We start from the raw sequence: 21,855 nt of genomic DNA, 5'->3' as shown, positions 1-21,855 counted from the left end.
GTTTTGAAGCCTGCATTAAAGGTGAGGGGAAAGTTAGGTGACTGGGGTTAGGAATTGTGGGCAGTGGCTTAGCCAACTTAACTACAGAATCCTGTTTGCCAGGCAGAGGGACTGTAAACTCATCTCTAGACTGTAAGCTCATTATGGGCAGGGAATGTGTCTATTTATTGCTATATTGTTGTCTCCCAAGCACTTAGTGCTTTGCACACGGCAAGTGCTCAATAAATATGATTGAATGAATGAATGAAAAGGGGGTGATTTGGGGCAGGGCCAGGGCGTGGGCTGGCTCCCAATCTTAATCCCAATCCCGGGTCCACCACTTCATTCATTCAATCGTATTTATTGAGCGCTTACTGTGTGCAAAGCACTGTACTAAGTGCTTGGGAAGTACAGGTTGTCTGCTATGTGATCTTGAGCAAGTCACTTCACTTCTCTGGGCCTCAGTTACCTCATCTGCAAAATAACGATTAAGACTGCGAGCCCAGGGTGGGACATGGACGGTGTCCAGCCTGATTAGTTTGTATCTACCCCAGTGCTTAGAACAGTGCCTGGCATATAGTAAGGGTTTAATAAATGTCATTAAAAAGAAAAAAAAGGGGTGGACCTTGCAGCGGATGGAACTGTGAGCTTCTGCTTGGAGCCTTGCGGTGAAAAGTATTGTGAAACCAACCCCACTTAGCTGCCAACAGTCAGTCAGTCAGTCAATAAATCAGTGAGTCCTATTTATTGAGCACTTATTGTGTGCAGAGTACTGTCTTAAGCGCTTAGGAGAGTACAATTTAACAATATAACAAACACAGCCCCTGCCCACAACGAGCTTACGGTCTAGAAGGAGAGAAAGACATTGATATAAATAAATAAATTACAGATATGTACATAAGCAGCATGGTTCAGTGGAAAAAGCATGGGCTTTGGAGTCAGAAGCCTGGGGTTCAAATCCCGACTCTGCCACTTGTCAGCTGTGTGACTTTGGGGAAGTCACTTCACTTCTCTGAGCTTCAGTTACCTCATCTGTAAAATGGGGATTAAGAGTGTGAGCCCCACTTGAAACAACCTGATCACCTTGTAACCTCCCCAGCGCTTAGAACAGTGCTTTGCATATAGTAAGTGCTTAATAAATGCCATTATTATAAGTGCTGTGGGGCTGGAGAGGGGATGAAAAAAGGGAGTAAGTCTGGAAGATTCATAGGGGAGACGGAGAAAAGGAAAGGAGGGCTTAGTCAGGGAAGACTTCTTAGAGGAGCTGGGCCTTAAATGTGATCATCATCATCATCATCATCATCATCATCATCATCAATCGTATTTATTGAGCGCTTACTATGTGCAGAGCACTGTACTAAGCGTTTGGGAAGTACAAATTGGCAACATACAGAGACAGTCCCTACCCAACAGTGGGCTCACAGTCTAAAAGGGGGGAGACAGAGAACAAAACCAAACATACTAACAAAATAAAATAAATAGAATAGATATGTACAAGCAGTGACCTCCACCCAGCCCCTTCCACCTGGGGCCAGATTTGGAAGACTCCCAGCAATTGTCCAAATGGATCTGAATAAAATGAGGTATTTAAGCCGTGTGGCTCAGTGGAAAGAGCATGGGCTTTGGAGTCGGAGGTCATGGGTTGGAATCCCGGCTCTGCCACGTCTGCTGTGTGACCCTGGGCAAGTCACTTCACTTCTCTGAGCCTCGGTTTGGCGGCCATGTCCCCCTGGTTATTGGGCAGCATCTTATAGTTCTTCTCCTCCTCCTCTGCGCTTCCAACTCCCATGTACAAAACAGCCAGGAAGGAGAGGTGCAGTAGAAAGTTGCTTCTCTCCAAATTAACGGGGATCAAGGCTGGTTCCAATGGTGCAGAGTTGGGCTAGCCGCACGAAAGCACACGTGGCTTTCTCTGCCACTGGCAGTGTTAATTTTGTCTAGACACTCCGAGCCTTGTTTTGATCCACTGTCTGCCACGTGGCCTTGAGCAAGTCACTTCACTTCTCTGGGCCTCAGTTACGTCATCTGTAAAATGGGGATTGAGACTGTGAGCCCCACGTGGGACAGGGACTGTGTCCAACCCTATTTGTTTGTATACACCCCAGTGCTTAGTAATAATAATAATAATATCATTTATTAAGCGCTTACTATGTGCAAAGCACTGTTCTAAGTGCTAGGGGGATGCAAGGTGATCAGGTTGTCCCACGTGGGGCTCACAGTCTTAATCCCCATTTTACAGATGAGGTAACTGAGGCCCAGAGAAGTTAAGTGACTTGCCCAAAGTCACACAGCAGACAGGTGGTGGAGTCAGGATTTGAACCCGTGCCCTCTGACTCCAAAGCCCTTTGCACTGAGCCACGCTGCTTCTCACACTGCTTGGCACGTAGTAAATGCTTAATGAATACCATATTTGCTATAAATTCAGACAGCCGATTGTTCGGTTAACTGTCATTTAGGTAGTGATCTTTCCGCCGCGCTTGTCCTTCACCGCATTGTTACTGAAGTACCTGGAACGGGAGCAGGCCGGAAAGTCCTCCTCACTCAGGTCGATTCTACACAGGAGACATTTTGAACACGTGTCTCCACAGAGCTGACAGAAACACAGGAGACGGAGACGTGAGACAAAATTAATTCCAGGCTCGTTAGTAGGAGACCTGACCCGAGCGATTCATCATCGCGAAATCACCTGGTCGAACGGCTAATGGAGACGGTTTATCACCGGGCCGCTAATCCACCGTGCCGTCAGGCTTCTTGCCGTGATTAAGCGCTGATCTGTTCCGTTTCCGTGTCGTTGACTCCTAGGAAGAAAAGTTTCAAGATGATTCGGTCCCAGTCATTGTCCCTGCAGATCCCGAGCCAGCAAGACTGGAAGCAGGATTGGAAGGGAACCTCGTCCATCAGTCCGACTGCCTCTCCCGCCACTCCGGTCTTGGCCGGAGCCACCTGCCTGGTTGCATCCGTGCCGTTTGCCATGCCAGAGTTTCAGCGGGTCACAATTAGTGGCGATTACTGTGCTGGGGTAAGGCGTCTACTTCTCTTATTAGGGTAATAATAATAATAATAATAATAATAATAATAATAAAAATAATAATAACAACAATGATCATCATCATCATCAATCGTATTTATTGAGTGCTTACTATGTGCAGAGCACTGTACTAAGCTCTTGGGAAGTACAAATTGGCAACATATAGAGACAGTCCCTACCCAACAGTGGGCTGACAGTCTAAAAGGGGGAGACAGAGAACAAAACCAAACATACTAACAAAATAAAATAAATAGAATAGATATGTACAAGTAGAATGAATAAATAAATAAATAGAGTAATAAATATGTACAAACATATATACATATATACAGGTGCTGTGGGGATGGGAAGGAGGTAAGATGGAGGGATGGAGAGGGGGATGAGGGGGAGAGGAAGGAAGGGGCTCAGTCTGGGAAGGCCTCCTGGAGGAGGTGAGCTCTCAGCAGGGCCTTGAAGGGAGGAAGAGAGCTAGCTTGGCGATGGTGATGATGATGATGATGGTGATATTTTGTTAAGCGCTTACTACGTGCCAGGCACTGTACTAAGCACTGGGGCAGATTTGAACAAATCAGGTTGGACACAGTCCCCTCTCCCACATGAGGCTCTCAGTCTCAATTCCCATTTTCCCGATGATTTAACCGAGGCACAGAGAAGTGAAGTGACTTGCCCAAAGTCACACAGCAGACAAGGGGTGGAGTCAGGATTAGAACTCATGACATTCTGACTCCCATGCCCGTGCTGTATCCACTAGAGAAGTAGCGTGGCTTAGTGGAAAGAGCCCGGGCTTGGGAGTCAGAGGTCGTGAGTTCTAATCCCGGCTCCGCCACTTATCTGCTGTGTGACTTTGGGAGATCCACTTAACTTCCTTGGGCCTCAGTTACCTCATCTGTAAAACGGGGATTAAGATTGTGAGCCCCATGTGGAACAACCTGATTACCTTGTATCTACCCCATCACTTAGAAGAGTGCTTGGCACAGAGTAAGCACTTAACAAATACCATCATCATCGTCACTACGCCATGTTGCTTCTCTGGCATTGTTCAGTGCTGACTATTCATTCATTCATTCATTCCTATTTATTGAGACTTACTGTTTACAAACCACTGTACAAAGCGCTTGGGAGAGTATAATACAACAACAGACACATTCCCTGCCCACAACAAGCTCGCAGTCTAGAGAGTCTGTGTGCCTAGCACTGGGTTCTAATCAAGTGGGTTCTAATCCTGGCTCCTCCACTTGTCTGCTGTATGACCTTGGGCAAGTCACTTCACTTCACTGGGCCTCAGTTACCTCATATGTAAAATGGGGATTAAGATTGTGAGCCCCATGTAGGACAACCTGATTACCTTGTATCTACCCCATCACTTAGAACAGTGCTTGGCACAGAGTAAGCGCTTAAGAAATACCATCATCATCATCACTATGCCATGTTGCTTCTCTGGAATTGTTCAGTGCTGACTATTCATTCATCCATTCATTCATTCATTCCTATTTATTGAGACTTACTGTTTACAAACCACTGTACAAAGCACTTGGGAGAGTACAATACAACAACAGACATACAAGCTCGCAGTCTTGAGAGTCTTTGTGTCTAGCACTGGGTTCTAATCAAGTGGGTTCTAATCCTGGCTCCTCCACTTGTCTGCTGTATGACCCTGGGCAAGTCACTTCACTTCTCTGGGCCTCAGTTACCTCATCTGTAAAATGGGGATGAAGGCTATAAGCCGAGGGTGGGACAGGGACTGTGCCTAACCCAATTACCTTGTATCTATCCCAGTGCTTAGTACAGTGCCTGGCACATAGTAAGCGCTTAACAAATGCCACAATTATTATTATTATTGTTATGATTAAGCACTGTTCTAACCACTGGAGTAATCCATCAATCAGTCAGCCATATTTACTGAGCACTTTGTGCAGAGCACTGTACTAAGGGCTTGGGAGAGTGGGCAGGGAATGTATCTGTTATATTGTACTCTCCTAAGTGCTTAGTGCAGTGCTCTGCATACAGTAAGCACTCAATAAATACAGCTGACTGACTGACTACAGTAGAACAATATAACAGACATATTCTCTGCCCACGGTGAGCTTACAGTCTAGAGGAGCCTGTGGTCTAGAGGAGTGTACTTGTTGGAGAGAGTCCTTTTCCCCTGTGGGGCTCACGTTCTAAGTAGGAAGGAGAGCGGGTATTGAATCCCCGGTTTACAGTTGAGGAAACTGAGGCACAGAGAAGTGAAGTGACTTGCCCAAGGTCACACAGCAAGCAGTTGGCAGTCGGGATTAGAACCCAGGTCCTCTGATTCCCAGGCCCATGCTCTTTCCACTAAGTCAAATCGCTTCTGCAGACAGGTTCACAAAAACTCCAGGAAACATTTTTTTCTCAGTTCTTTCCTCCCTTACCAGCATCGTATTGATAAGCTCGCTGAGGTTGTGAGCCATATTAGCCTGAGGGATGGAATCACAGTTATTAAATTTATACTGAGACCAGGCAGGGGGTAAGATTTTATTAAGCTACTCTAATTCTTTCCAGGCCGCTGAGCCCACAGGCCTGGATGAAGGAGAGCGTAGTTTTCACATGCCACATATGTAAACACGCACTTGTGTAGTCATATCTTCAAGAGAAAGCAGGAAATACATGGTTATTTTGATGGTGATAAATGTTCATCTACTGATATTTATAGTTAATTGTAAGAAAGCTTGCTTTTCCTTGGAAAAAATCTCTTCTTGAATATGTAAGACCCGAGAGAAGCAGCGTGGTTCAGTGGAAAGAGCACAGGCTTTGGAGTCAGAGGTCATGGGTTCCAATCCCGACTCCACCACATGTCTGCTGTGTGACCTTGGGCGAGTCACTTAACTTCTCTGAGCCTCAGTTACCTCATCTGTAAAATGGGGATTAAGACTGTGAGCCCCACGTGGGACAACCTGATCACCTTGTATCCCCCAGTGCTTAGAACAGTGCTTTGCACATAGTAAGAGCACAACAAATGCCATTATTATTATTATTATTATTATTATTTCCTCCGTTTTTGGATTCCTCTGTCAAGACCTTTTGTGACTGTCTTTCCTAGTTAAGTGGGCAGAATTTTGCCATTGTTTATTTTCAACATGTCTGCATGCATAGATTTTATTTATTTTATGGTACCTGTTAAGTGCTTTTTTTGTGCCAGGCACTGTTTGAGACAAACTGGTTGGACACAGTCCCTGTCCCACTTGGGGCTCACACTCTAAGTCGGAGGGAGAAGGATTTAATCCCCATTTTATAGATGAGGGAATTGAGGCACAAAGAAATGAAGTGACTTGCCTAAGGTCACCCAGCAGACAAGTGGCAGAGCTGGAATTAGAACCCTGATTCTCCAATTCCCAGGCCTGTGCTCTTTTCACTAGGCCATGCTAGCCTGCCCAGGATTGAGAGGACACCCCGGTTCTAATCCCAGCTCTGCCCCTTGTCTGCTGGGCGACCTTGGGCAAGTTACTTCGCTTCTCTGGGCCTCAGTCCCCTCATCTGTAAAATGGGGATGAAGACTGTGAGCCCCATGTGGGACAGGGACTGTGTCCAGCCCAATTTGCTTGTGTCTACCCCAGTGCATAATGCAGTGTCGGGTACATAGTAAACTCTTAACAAATAATAATAATAATGGTATTTGTTAAGTGCTTACTATGTGCAAAGCACTGTTCTAAGCGCTGGGGTAGATACAAGGTGATCAGTTGTCCCACGTGGGGCTCACAGTCTTAACCCCCATTTTACAGATGGGTAGCTGAGGCCCAGAGAAGTTGAGTGACTTGCCCAAAGTCACAGCTGTCAAGTGGTGGAGCTGGGATTAGAACCCGTGACCTCTGAATCCCAAGCCTGGGCTCTTTCCACTGAGCCATGCTGCTTCTCTAATACCACAGTTATTATTATTATCTGTCACTGGAGAAGCTGCTAGGAGGAATGCAACGCATTCTCTAACACTTAAGTAGAGGGTGGAATCTTAATTCATTGCACATCATCTCGCTGACTATCTCAGGGTGCTGTCCTTTAGCTTTTATTAAAGTTTAGTGGAAGAAAATCATGAAGATTGTAGAATGGACAGAGTTGTTGCTGTTGCATTTCAGGAGCTTCAGTTCACTGGACTGTGAGCACTAGGACCTTATCTAATTCCCCCTTGAGTCTTCTGTCACAACGTTTAGTCAGTCAATCAGTCAGTTGTATTTATTGAGCACTTACTGTGGACAGAGCACTGTAGTAAGCACTTGGGAGGGTACAATATAACAATAAACAGATGCATTCCCTGCCCACAACGAGTTTATGGTCTAGAGGTAAGTTGCTTTAGAGAAGCAGGGTGGCTCTGGGGAAAGAGTCCGGGCTTGGGAGTCAGAGGTCATGGGTTCAAATTCCGGCTCCACCAATCAATCAGTCGTATTTATTGAGTGCTTACTGTGTGCAAAGCACTGTACTAAGCACTTGGGAAGTACAAGTTGGCAACATATAGAGACAGTCCCTACCCAACAGTGAGCTCACAGTCTAAAAGGGGGAGACAGAGAACAAAACCAAACATACTAACAAAATGAAATAAATAGAACAAAATAAATAGAGCTGTGTGACCCTGGGCAAGCCACTTAACTTCTTTGTGCCTCAGTTACCTCATCTGTAAAATGGGGATTAAGACTGTGAGCTCCACGTGGGACAACCTGATCACCTTGTATCCCCTTGGCCCCTCCTTCCTCACCTCGCTACTCTCCTACTTCAGCGCAGCCTGCACACTCCGCTTCTCTAATTCATTCATTCAGTCATATTTATTGAACGCTTACTGTGTGCAGAACACTGTGCTAAGTGCTTGGAAAGTACAGTTCGGCAACAGATAGAGACAATCCCTACCCAATGATAGGCTCACAGTCTAGAAGGGGGAGACAGACAACAAAACAAAACAAGGAGCACCTCAGAGTCATTCAATCGTATTTATTGAGCGCTTACTGTGTGCAAAGCACTTGTTAACCTTCTTGCTGTACCTCGATCTCATCTATCTCGTCTCCAACTCGTAGCCCACATCCTGCCTCTGGTCTGGAACTCCCTCCCACTTCGTATGTGACAGACCCTCACTCTCCTCTGTATACCTGTATATATGTATATATGTTTGTACGTATTTATTACTCTATTTATTTTACTTGTACATATCTATTATATTTATTTTATTTTGTTAATATGTTTTGTTTTGTTGTCTGTCTCCCCCTTCTAGACTGTGAGCCCACTGTTGGGTAGGGACCGTCTCTATATGTTGCCAACTTTATTTCCCAAGCGCTTAGTACAGTGCTCTGCACACAGTAAGCGCTCAATAAATACAATTGATTGATTATTAAAATTACATCACCTCCCATTGTCTCCCCTTCTCCCTCTCCCCTCTGCATTTGTGTACATAGCCGTAATTTATTTTGATACCTGTCTCCCCCACTAGACTGTAAGCTCCTTGTGCGCAGGGAACATGTCTACCGATTCTGTTACTCTGTACTCTCCCAAGCACTTAGTAAAGTGCTCTGCACACAGTAAGCACTCAATAAATACCATTGATTTACTCTCCCAAGCACTTAGTACAGCATTTAGCAATAGTAAGTGCTCAGTAAATACCATAGATTGATTTATTGAATTCCTACAAACTGCCCCCGGCGTCCCCCTCGGAGGGTAGACAGAGTGCCTTCATCTCATTTAGCTACTAGTCAATCGATGAGTAGTATTTATCAAACACTTACTATGCTCAGAGCCCCGTACTAAGAGCTAGGGAAATTTTAGGCAAGGACAGATCCACAGATAAGGCCAAACCTCAGGGACATCAGACTTTCAAGCAGAACTTGTGACCCTTTTCAGCCACACCAGTGTTGTTGTGCATGGAAAAAATCCAACAATGCAGAGACTGGATGGAAGGTCTCAGCTAAAAAATGTGGCATTTATTAAGCACTTACTATGTTCCAGCCACCGAACTAAGCATTGGGGTAGATACAGCCTAATGAGGTTGGACGCAGTTCCTGTCCCACATGAGGCTCACAGTCTTAATCCCCATTTTACAGATGAGGGAACTGAGACACAGAGAAGTGAAGTGACTTGTCCATGGTTACACAGCAGATATGTGGCAGGGCGGGGATTGGAACCCAGATCCTTCCGATTGTCAGGCCAGTTCTCTGACTTCTGAGTAATTCCACCCCAGAAGTTGGCTCCTCTCCAGACCCTGCCCAGGGCAGGGATGGACATGGCAATCAGAGGTTCCCCAAAATCGATCAGGGAAAGGGCAGGGCAAGGTGTGGCTACTGTAGAGATAAGCATTTCCTTTAAAGTGCCACCTCCTTTTCTGCTCTTTCCCCCACCCCTTCCTTCCCTCCTCCCTCCTTCCTTCCTCCCCTACCTCTTCTTCTCCCACCCTTCCTTATCCCCCTTCCTTTCTTTCCCCACTCAACTCCAGCTGGGTCAGCTTGCTCAGGACATGGGTCCTACACCTATCTCTATCTGCTTCGCCACAACCGCTCCACTCTCCGGGCCAGCAGACCTTTGAGTGAATGGCCAGGGATTGGACAGAAGTAAGCAGGCAATGAACCACCTGGCTAATAATAATGATAGCATTTATTAAGCACTTACTATGTGCAAAACACTGTTCTAAGCGCTGGGGAAGTTACAAGGTGATCAGGTTGTCCCATGGGCGGCTCACAGTCTTAATCCCCATTTTACAGATGAGGTAACTGAGGCCCAGAGAAGTGAAGTGACTTGCCCAAAGTCACACAGCTGACAACTGGTAGAGCCAGGGTTTGAACCCATAACCTCTGACTCCAAAGTCTGGGCTCTTTCCACTGAGCCATGCTGCTTCTAAAGTTTTGGGGATTTGGGAGCCCAAATTCCTTTGGGCAAAATTCAAAAAGAAAGGGAGAAAGAGGTAAAAATACAAAGTCTGGAATTGAATGACTAAGATGGTCGGAATAATGTTTGATTTAATCCTTGCAGGCTCATTTTGTCACATTTATTTTTCACGTAGAATTACCTGGTCCTTCCCGGAGTGAGGGAGGAAGCTGAGATAATGCTCATAAGCTTGCCTGTTACCCTGCCCATCTGTTTCCAAGAACCAGGGAAGCAATGCTTAGTACAGTGCCTGGCATATAGTAAGCGCTTAACCAATACCATCATCATCATCACCATCATCAGTGTGGCCTAGTGGAAAGAGCCCGGGCTTTGGAGTCAGAGGTCATGGGTTCAAATCCCGGCTCTGCCACTTGTCAGCTGTATGACTTTGGGCAAGTCACTTCACTTCTCTGTGCCTCAGTTCCCTCATCTGTAAAATGGAGATTAAGACTGTGAGCCCCACGTGGGAAACCTGTTCACCTTGTAACCTCCCCAGTGCTTAGAACAGTGCTTGGCACATAGTATAAGCACTTAATAAATGCTATTATTAAAGCACAGGCCTGGGAGCTAGAGGACCGGGGTTCCAATTCCAGCTAGTCTGCTGTGTGACCTTGGGCAAGTCATTTCCCTTCCTCTTTGCCTCAGTTTCCTCAACTGCAAAGTAGGGATTCAATCCATCCTACCTCCTATTTAGACGTGAGACAGCAACTGCATCCCACCTGATTAGCTTGTATCTACCCGAGCACTCAGAATGAAGCTGGACACATAGCGCTTACCAAATACCATTAAAAATCAACTAACAGGGAATTAGTTGAGCTACATTTCTTTTTCAGCAGGGGTGATTTATTCCTGATTGAAAAATGTTTTTAAGCTAAAGTGGCAATTCTTTTGTCCTTTGGGGGTAGCCCTAGCAGGGGAAATCGCCCGCAATTTGCGAATCCCTCGGTTCCCCCGTCCCCCGACCTCTGTCCACATTACTAATCACACACCAATTTCCTGTAGATTACCGTGGACGATTACGAACAGGCTGCTAAAAGCCTCGCAAAAGCCCTCCTGATCCGAGAGAAGTATTCAAGGCTCGCATACCATCGTTTCCCGAGAACCACAGCTCAGTACTTGTGTAACGGGCAAGAAGAACAGTGGAAAAATGCAAGTGAAGTACATCCAGGTAAGAGAGGCTGGCCTCGGGTTGGCGGTCACGGTCCGGAGAGTTGGGGAAGACGGGCCCGGGTACATCCCGAGATGGACCGGCAGCGGAACTGGGCTTGAGGTGGATGCTCAAGGAACCTGGGGATCCCGGGGATCCCTAAAATCTTTCGCTTCCTGGAGCTGTTTGCCCAAGACTGTTTGTACGTGACGGACTCTGGTTTTAGGTAATATTAATGATGGCATTTGTTAAACGCTTTCTATGTGCAAAGCACTATTCTAAGCGCTGGAGGGATACAAGGTGATCAGGTTATCCCACGTGGGGCTCCCAGTCTTCATCCCCATTTTACAGATGAGGGAACTGAGGACCAGAGAAGTGAAGTGACTTGCCCAAACTCACACAGCTGACAAGTGGCAGTGTCGGGATTAGAACCCATGACCTCTGGCTCCCAAGCCACTGAGCTTTTGGGCTCTTTCCACTGAGCCATGCTGCTTCCCCTGTATGGCCTCGAAACGGCATTTGACAAATGCGGTTTAGCCCGGGAAGGACTGAGAGACTTGTGAGTGAGTGAGTGAGTGAGTGAGTATGAAAGTTCACGTATCTTTCTCGTCTCTAGACTGTAAACTCATTTTTTTAAATGGCATTTATTAAGCACTTACTATGTGCCAGGCACCGTTCTAAGTGCTGGGGTAAATTCAAGGCCGTGTGGCCTTGGACCAGTCATGTCACTTCTCTGGGCCTTAGTTACCTCATCTATAAAATGGGGATTAAGACTGGGAGCCCCATGTGGGAAAGGGACTGGGTCCAACCTGATTACCTGGTATCCACCCCAGTGCTTAGAACAGTGCCTGGCACATAGTAAGCCCTTAACAAAAACCATAAATGGTAAATCTCCAGGAACATGTTGAATTACCATGACAGTAGTGTCCAACCTCCAAAGAAGGTGGTTTAATCCAGTTGAAAGGTTCCATTCTGGTTATTCAACAATTATTCAGCAAGAGCTTAGTGTCTCTTCTGACATATGACTGAATCTATTTTCTGTGATAGTTTCTAGCAAGGTCTTGGGAAAAGAGAGCACCATATTAGGGTTTAGAACCACTGGTTTTCTCACTGTCCCTGGGCAAGTCACAGCTTCTCTCTGTAGCCCTATTTTCCCAACTGAAAAGTGGGAAAATTACCCCAGAGACCTCTTTACTCATTAGACAGTAATAATAATAACAATTGTGGTATTTATTAAGCATTTTCTATGGGCATAGCACGTGCTTTGCACATAGTAAGCGCTTAATAAATGTCATTATTATATTCCACGTGCTGGGGAAGATATAAAATAATCATTCATTCATTCAGTTACTCAATTGCATTTATTGGGCGCAGAGCACTGTACTAGTACTTGGGAGAGTACAATATAATAAAAAGACATATTCCCTGCTCACAACAAGCGTACAGTCTAGAGAGGGGTATTAATATAAACTTTAAAAAAGATGGTATTTGTTAAGTGCTTACTATGTGCCAAGCACTGTTCTGTAATGAATTACAGATATTTATGTAAGTACTGTGGGGCTGGGCCAGGGGAAAAACAAAGGGAGCAAGTCAGGATGATGTAGAGGAGAGTGGGAGAAGAGGAAATGGGGGCTTAGTCAGGGAAGGCCTCTTGGAGGAGATAATAAGGTCAAACACAGTCCCTGTTCCATACAGAGCACACGATCTAAGTAGTAATAATGATAATTGTGGTATTGGTAAAGCTTTTACCATGTACCAACTACTGAAATAAGTGCTCGGTAGCTACAAGACAGTCAGGTCTGACGTAGTCCCTATTGCATATGGAGCTGGCAATCTAAGGAGGAAGGAAAAGAGGATATTTAATCACCATTTTACAGATGAGGTAACTGAGGCCCAGAGAATTGAAGTGACTTGCCGAAGGTCACCCAGGAGGCAAGTGGCAGAGTGGGGCTTAGGACCAATGCCCCCGGCTCCCAGATCCATGCTCTTTCCACGAGGCCAAGCTGCTGGGTTGATATGGTCCTGCACTTGTACTTCCTAAGCGCTTAGTACAGTGCTCTGGACACAGTAAGCACTCAATAAATATGATTGAATGAATGAATGAGGATTTTCAGCTCTTTATAAGAAAATGCTACCAAAAAATCAAGCTACTGCTTCTTAGTACAGTCCTTTGCACACAGCTAGTGCTCAGTAAATATAATTGAATGAATTTAATAATAATGATAATTATGTGCTTGCTATGTTCCAGGCACTGTTCTAAGCACTGGGGTGGATACAAGCAAATCAGGGTGGATACAGGCCTTGTCCTATGTGGAGAAGCAGTGTGGCTCGGTGGAAAGAGCCTGGGCTTTGGAGTCAGAGGTCACGGGTTCATATCCCAGCTCTGTCAATTGTCAGTTGTGTGACTTTGGGCAAGTCACTTAACTTCTCTGGGCCTCAGTTCCCTCATCTGTAAAATGGGGGTGAAAACTGTGAGCCCCCGTGGGACAACCTGATCACCTTGTAACCTCCCCAGCGCTTAGAACAGTGCTTTGTACATAGTAAGTGCTTAATAAATGCTATTATATTATTATTATTATTATTATTATGTGGGGCTGAGTCTCAATCCCCATTTTACAGATGAGGTAGCTGAGGCCCAGAGAAGTGAAGTGACTTACCCAAGGTCACACAGCAGAAAAGTGGCAGATCCGGGATTAGAACCCATCCAACTTGTACTTCCCAATCGCTTAGTACAGTACTCTGCACACAGCAAGCGCTCAATAAATACGATTGAATGAATGAATGAATGAATGACCTTCTGACTCTGAGGCCCATGCTGTACCCACTACACCATGCTGCTTCTGTAGGAAACACCCCCGTAGAATCCTTCAAAATAAAGACATGAAAGTGCACTGACAGTGGAGGGGGCGGAGCAGGGGATATTGGAGGGACATTAAGGAGAGAGGGGAGTCGGATTTTGCCCTGACTAGCCTTGGTTTTTCAGTCCTCGGAGCTGAGCTCGTGTAAACACAGAAGGGAGAGATAGAGATCATCATCATCAATCGTATTTATTGAGCGCTTACTGTGTGCAGAGCACTGTACTAAGCGCTTGGGAAGTACAAGTTGGCAACATATAGAGACGGTCCCTACCCAACAGTGGGCTCACAGTCTGAAAGTCTAGAGATGAGGACGGAGACTTAAAATAGCACCTAGGTTGGCATGAAGAAGGGCTCTGTGGTTTCGATTTAATGACCGGCTGAATGTGGCTGTTCCATTGCTCCATAGAGCCGCGCCCTCCGACCCCACCTTCATCACAGACTTGGCCAGGTGTGAGAGAGAATTCCAGCTATTCCTCAGGCCCGGGCTTGCCCCTGAGGGTTTGAGTCAAGTGTACAGTTCACCTCAGTTCAGGGTGAAATCCATGGAACCAAGTCACTTCAGTGGCCTGGCATCGTGGGCCTAGAGGCCTAATCCTAAATCCTTAAACAAACTCCCCTTGGCTGTCTCCACCCTCTTTTTTTCTCTCCCTGCACGCTCCTCTCTCAGCCACCCTGCCCACCGGCCTCTTTCTCTGAAAGTCGATGTCGTGTCCTAATAATAATGGTAATTGTTTAAGTGTTTATTAGAAGCCTAGCCCTGCGGTCACGGGATTAGCAAATCGGACGCGGTCCCTGTCCCACATGGGCCTCATCATCATCAATCGTATTTATTGAGCGCTTACTGTGTGCAGAGCACTGTACTAAGCGCCTCATGATCCCCGAGGGAGGGAGGTCAGGAATCTTATCCCCATTTTACAAATGAGGAAACTGAGGACTGTAAACTCCTCTTTAGACTGTAAGCTCCTTGGGGACAGGGAGCATGTCTGCCAACTCTGTTCAGTTGTACTCTTCGAAGCACTTTATGCAGTGCTTTGCACCAAGTACTCAATAAATACTACTGATTGATTAAAGAGATTTATGTGACTCGCTCAAGGTCATTGTCCTGTAGACTGTAAACTCTTTGTGGGCAGGGAATGTGTCTATCAACTCCGTTATATTGTTATGTTGTATTTTTCCAGACACTTAGTTCAGTGCTCTGCGCACAGTATGTGCTCAACAAATATGATTGATTGATTGATTGAGCTCAGCGAGTGCTTAAGTTTTATGGGTAATAAGTCTTATCCCTCTGAACCTCATTTCACTTTGTGACTGTATGGCAAAGGGAGTTCCAGGAGTACAAATATAATAATATTAATTATGGTATTTCTTAAGTGCTTACTATGTGCCAAGCACTGTATTAAGTGATGATGTTGATGAAGATGGCATTTATTAAGCGCTTACTATGTGCAAAGCACTGTTCTAAGCGCTGGGGAGGTTACAAGGTGATCAGGTTGTCCCATGGGGGTCTCAGTCTTAATCCTCATTTTACTGATGAGGTAACTGAGGCACAGAGAAGTTAAGTGACTTGCCCAAAGTCACACAGCTGACAAGTGGCAGAGCCGGGATTTGAACCCCTGACCTCTGACTCCAAAGCCTGGGCTCTTTCCACTGAGCCACGCCTGGGGTGAGTACAGGCAAATTGGGTTGGACACGGCCCCTGTCCCACATGGGGCTCATGGTCTCAATCCCCATTTTACAGATGAGGTAACTGAGGCACAGAGAAGGGGAAGATTTTGAGAGGAGGTAGGAAATCTCTTGAGATACTGCTGGGAAAGATGAGAGTGTCAAAGAAAGAGTAGGAGAAGGGAGGGACTGGAGAGAAACAGGAGAGATTTTAGGGAGATCATGCCTGATGGATTCAATTGTATTAATGAAGTAGAAGGCCCAGGTCATTAGGAATAAGAGATGATGTGGGTTGGGGGTTGGGACAGGGGGTTTGAGGAGGGAGTTAAATATCTAAAATACTGGTGCGATGGAGCAGAAGGTCAGTGGAGGGTTTTTTTTTTTAAATGGTATTTGTTAAGGGTTTACTATGTGCCAGGCACTGTCTTAAGCGCTGGGGTAGATACAAGATAATCAGGATGGACACAGTCCGTGTCCCATATAGGGTTCACTGTCCTAGTCCTCATTTTACAGATGAGGAAACTGAGGCAGGGAGAAGTTAAGTGACTTATTCAAGGTCACAAAGCAGACCTTGATGGAGCCGGGATTAGAACGCTTCCCGCTAGACCATGCTGCGGCCCTTTTCAGACTCTGTGATTTTATAGCTTTCACATAGATAATAATCATAATCATTTTGGTGTTTGTTAAGTACTTATTATGTGCCAGGCACTGTTCTAAGCGCTGGGGTAGATACAAGATAATCAGGATGTACACAGTCTGTGTCCCATGTAGGGTTCACTGTCCTAGTCCCCATTTTACAGATGAGGAAACTGAGGCAGAGAGAAGTTAAGTGACTTATTCAAGGTCACAAAGCAGACCTTGATGGAGCCGGGATTAGAACTCTTCCCGCTAGACCATGCTGCGGCTCTTTTCAGACTCTGTGATTTTATAGCTATCACATAGATAATAATCTAATCATTTTGGTGTTTGTTAAGTACTTATTATGTGCCAGGCACTGTTCTAAGTGCTGGGGTAGATACAAGAGAGTCAGATTGGACACAGTCCCTGTTTCACATAAGGCTCACAGTCCTAATCCCCATTTTACAGATGAGGTAACTGAAGCAGAGAGAAGTGAAGTGACTTGCCCAAGGTCACACAGCAGCAGGCAAGTGGCGGAACCAGGTTTAGACCTCACAGTCTTTATAATGATGGCATTTATTAAGCGCTTACTATGTGCAAAGCACTGTTCTAAGCACTGGGGACTTTACAAGGTGATCAGGTTGTCCCACGTGGGGCTCACAGTCTTAATCCCCATTTTACAATCTTCTGACACCCAGGCTGATGCTCTCTCCATTAGCAGCGTGGTGTAGTGGTTAGAGCAGTCAGAGGGTCATGGGTTCTAATCCAGCCCCACCACTTGTCTGCGCGGTGACTTTGGGAAAGTCACTTTACTTCTCTGTGTCTCAGTTACCTCATCTGTAAAATGGGGATTGAGCCTGTGTGTCCCACTCTGGGCAGGGACTGTGTCCAACCTAATCACTTTTATCTACCTCCTTCCCTTCCCCACAGCACCTGTATATATGTATATATGTTTGTACATGTTTATTACCCTATTTATTTATTTTTTTATTTTACTTGTACATATCTATTCTATTTATTTTATTTTGTTAATATGTTCGGTTTTGTTCTCTGTCTCCCCCTTCCAGACTGTGAGCCCACTGTTGGGCAGGGACTGTCTCTATGTGTTGCCAACTTGTACTTCCCAACCGCTTAGTGCAGTGCTCTGCACACAGTAAGCGGTCAATAAATATGAATGATTGATCTACCCCGGCGCTTAAAACAGTGCAGCAGCGTGGCTCAGTGGAAAGAGCACGGGCTTTGGAGTCAGTGGTCGTGGGTTCAAATCCCGGCTCTGCCAATTGTCAGCTGTGTGACCTTGGGCAAGTCACTTCACTTCTCTGGGCCTCAGTCAACCCTCATCAAATAGGGGTTGACTGTGAGCCCCCCCGTGGGACAACCTGATCACCTTGTATCCCCCCAGCGCTTAGAACAGTGCTTTGCACATAGTAAGCGCTTAGTAAATGCCATCATAAAAAAAAAAAAACAGTGCGTGGCACATAGTAAGTGCTTAACAAACACCACTAGGCCAGACATTGGGCCTTGGACCCAGGCCTCTGGTGGGGTTTTCCAGAGTTTTTCAGAGTTTCCCTGAAAGTGTTTCCAAATCTGCCTTCTGTTGGTTCTCGGAAACGTGTCCCCCGATGTTTGAAATGTGCTGCTTGCTCCAGGCTGTTGAAAGATAATCCCACAGAAGGCTTTCCTCGATCTCGTCTATCTCGCCGCCGACCCCTCGCCCACATCCTGCTTCTGGCCTAGGACGCCCTCCCTCTTCGTATCAGACAGACCATCCGTCTCCCTACCTTTAATCAATCAATCAATCAATCAATCGTATTTATTGAGCACTTACTGTGTGCAGAGCACTGTACTAAGCTTGGGAAGTACAAAAAGCCGTATTGAATGCACATCTCCTCCAAGAGGCCTTCTCCGACTAAGCCCTCATTTTCTCTTCTCCCACTCCTTCCTGCATTTAGACTGTGAGCCCAGTGTTGGGTAGGGACTGTCTCTATATGTTGCCAATTTGTACTTCCCAAGCGCTTAGTACAGTGCTCTGCACATAGTAAGCGCTCAATAAATATGATTGATTGATTGATTGCATTGCCTTTACTCATGGATTTGCACGTTTTATTCACCCCACCCTCAGCCCCACAGCACTTACGTACATATCCATAATTTATTTCTTTAAATTAGTGTCTTTCTTTCCCCTCTAAACTGTGGATAGGGATTGTGTCTACCAACTCTGCTGGGAAGTAGCGTGGCCCAGTGGAAAGAGCACAGGCCTTGGAGTCTGAGGAACCGGGTTCCAATTCTGGCTCCGCCGTTCGTCTGCTGTGCGACCTTAGGCCGGTCATTTAACTTCTCAGTGGCTCAGTTATTTCATCTGTAAAATGGGGATTAAGACTGTGAGCTCCATATGGGATGTGGACTGTGTCCAACTTGATCAGCTTGTGTCTACCCTAGTGCTTAGTACAATGCCTCGCACATAGTAAGTCCTTAACAAATACCATTAAAAAAACCCAAAAAACAGCAAAAAAACTGTAATGTTGTACTCTCCCAAGCACTTAGTACAGTGCTCTACACATAGTAAGCGCTCAATAAATACCATTTAGTGATTAATTGATTGATTTAGCTCCTTGTGGGCCAGGGTCTGTATACCAACTCTATCCCAAGCTCTTTAGTACAGAGCTCAATAACCGCCACTTGTCTGCTGTGTGATCTTGGGCAAGTCACTTCACTTCTCTGTGCCTCAGTTATCCCATCTGTAAAATGGGGATTAAGAATATGAGCCTCGTGTGGGATAACCCGATTACATTCTATCTACCCCAGCGCTTAGAACAGTGCTCGGCATGTAGTAAGCACTTAACAAATACCATAATAATTATTACAAGAACCAGCACGGCATAGTGGATAGAACATGGGTCTTGATGGGTTCTAATCCTGGCTCCTCCACTTGTTTGCTGTGTGACTTTGGGCAAGTCACTTCACTTCTCTGGGCCTCAGTTACCTCATCTATAAAATGGGGATTGAGATTGTGAGCCCCACGTGGAACAGGGACTGTGTCCGGCCCGATCTGCTTGTATCCACTGCAGTGCTTAGTACAGTGCCTGGCACATAGTTAAGTGCTTAACGTTCGTTCATTTATTCAGTCGTATTTATTGAGCGCTTTACTGTGTGTAGAGCACTGTACTAAGTGCTTGGGAAGTACAAGTTGGCAACACATAGAGACGGTCCCTACCCAACAGTGGGCTTACCACAATTATTAAATACAAATGATTGGTTGATTGACTGATTGATTTACCATGTTTTCTTGCTAAGATTGGAAAATGAACTAGACTCTCCTAATGGAGAGGTGATTTGGAAGCAGTATGGCTCAGTGGAAAGAGCCTGGGCTTGGGAGTCAGAGGTCATGAGTTTGAATCCCGGCTCTGCCACTTGTCAGCTGTGTGACCTTGGGCAAGCCACTTAACTTCTCTGGGCCTCAGTTCCCTCATCTGTAAAATGGGGATTAAGACTGTGAGCCCCACGTGGGACAACCTGATTACCTTGTATCCCCCAAGTGCCTAGAACAGTGCTTTGCACATAGTAAGCACTTAACAAATACCATCATTATTATTATTATTATTATTTGGGAGCAGAGAAAGAGGGATTCATTCATTCATTCAATCGTATTTATTGAGCGCTTACTGTGTGCAGAGCACTGTATTAAGTGCTTGGGAAGTACAAGTTGGCAACATAGAGAGACGGTCCCTACCCAACAGTGGGCTCACAGTCTAGAAGGGGGAGACAGAGAACAAAACAAAACATATTAACAAAATAAAATAAATAGAATAAATATGTACAAATAAAATAAATATATAAATAGAGTAATAATGCCGAGCACTGTTCTAAGCGCTGGGGGAGATACACATTAATTATGTGGGGCTCACATTCTTAATCCCCATTTTGCAGCTGAGGTAACTGAAGCCCAGAGAAGTTGAGTGACTTGCCCAAGGTCACGCAGAATAATAATAATAATAATGATGGCATTTGTTAAGTGCGTACTATGTGGAAGCACTGGGGTAAAAATAATAATAATAATGATGGCATTTATTAAGCACTTACTATGTGCAAAGCACTGTTCTAAGCGCCGGGGAGGTTACAAGGCGATCAGGTTGTCCCACAGGGGGCTCATAGTCTTCAGAGTGGATGCTGAGAAAATAATAAATCGTAGCCTAGACTATTGACATTTTCTTAGTCTCCTTCATCCTACCAAAGCAATCCCCACCGTGTCCTCCTCTCCCCTGGACAGGCTAAGCAAGCCCCACGTTTTTCTTAGAACATAGTTTCCCTCCCTTCTCTCTTTATCTTATTCACCCAGGATCCCCACCCTCAAAAACAAGCACAGACCGTACTGGCAGGAGAGGAGGCATGGTATAGTGGATAGAGCACAGCCTGGGAGGAATAATAATAATAATCATAATAATAATGGCATTTATTAAGCGCTTACTCTGTGCAAAGCACTGTTCTAAGCGCTGGGGAGGTTACAAGGTGATCAGGTTGTCCCACGTGGGGCTCACAGTCTTCATCCCCATTTTACAGATGAGGTAACTGAGGCCCAGAGAAGTGAAGTGACTTGCCCAAAGTCACACAGCTGTCAATTGGTGGAGCCGGGATTCGAACCCATGACCTCTGACTCCAAAGCCCGGGCTCTTACGCTGCTTCTCTGCAGAAGGTCCTGCATTCTAATCTTGGCTCCACCACTTATCTGCCGTGTGACTTGGGCAAGTCACTTTTCTCTGGGCCTCAGTTACCTTCTTTATAAAATGGGGATTGAAACTGTGAGCCCCAGGTGGGACAGGAACTGTATACAACCCAGGTCATGGGTTCTAATCCTAGCTTTGCCGTTTGTCTGCTGTGTGACCTTGGGCAAGTCACTTAACTTCTCTGAGCCTCAGTTACCTCATCTGTAAAATGGGGATTAAGACTGTGAGTGGGACAACGTGATCACCTTGTAACCTCCCCAGTGCTTAGAACAGTGCTTTGCACATCATAAGCGCTTAACAAATGCCATCATTATTGTTATTATTGCAACCTGATTTGATTGTGTCCACCCCAGCACTTAGTACACTGCCTGGCACATAGTAAGCACTTAACAAGTACAACAATTATTATCATTATGAAGAGACTGCATCAACTCTCTCCTCCAGCTTGTCCTGGCTTTCCTGGAGCTGGTGGTAGCCCAGAAGTGAAAAAAAAATGTTGATTTTTATTTGTCATATTTTTGTGGAACCCGGGCTGTGGATAAGCTGGGAGGGGGAAGATGAGCTTTTTGGGCATCGGGGAGAAGCCTGGAAAAAAAGGAGCAGTAGCAGGAGTGTGTCTTGGCAGAAAGAGCCCGAGCCTGGAACTCAGAAGACTTGGGTTCTAATTCCACTTGGCACTTGCCTTCTCTGTGACCTTGGACAAGTCACTTAATATCTCTGAGCCTCTTTTCCTTATCTGGAAAGTGGGGATTCAATAACTTGTTCATTCATTCATTCATTCAATCATATTTATTGAGCGCTTACTGTGTGCAGAGCACTGTACTAAGCACTTGGAAAGTACAATTCGGCAACAAAGAGAGACAATCCCTACCCAACAACGGGCTCACTTGTTGTCCCTCCTACTTAGATTGTGGGCCCTGTGTGGGACAGAGACTACGTCTGATCTGGCTATTATATCCCTCTAGACAGTAAACTTATTGTGGACAGGGA

The 21,855-nt window shown here is 45.6% G+C and overlaps 1 protein-coding gene across 1 annotated transcript in view; it reads left to right on the top strand.

The window, feature by feature from the left end:
- AMPD3 (adenosine monophosphate deaminase 3) overlaps window positions 1-21,855 on the top strand; it is a 121,950-nt gene that overhangs the window by 50,770 nt on the left and 49,325 nt on the right. The window contains exons 3-4 of the mRNA XM_038765039.1: window positions 2,782-2,998; window positions 10,862-11,027. Coding sequence (XP_038620967.1) covers window positions 2,782-2,998; window positions 10,862-11,027 — 383 coding nt within the window. The remainder of the gene's footprint in view (window positions 1-2,781; window positions 2,999-10,861; window positions 11,028-21,855) is intronic.

The sequence above is a fragment of the Tachyglossus aculeatus genome, chromosome 22, assembly GCF_015852505.1.
Source record: "Tachyglossus aculeatus isolate mTacAcu1 chromosome 22, mTacAcu1.pri, whole genome shotgun sequence".
Classification (NCBI taxonomy): Eukaryota; Metazoa; Chordata; class Mammalia; order Monotremata; family Tachyglossidae; genus Tachyglossus; species Tachyglossus aculeatus.
Note: the sequence above shows the minus strand (reverse complement) of the source record. Positions and strands in the feature narration are given on the sequence as shown.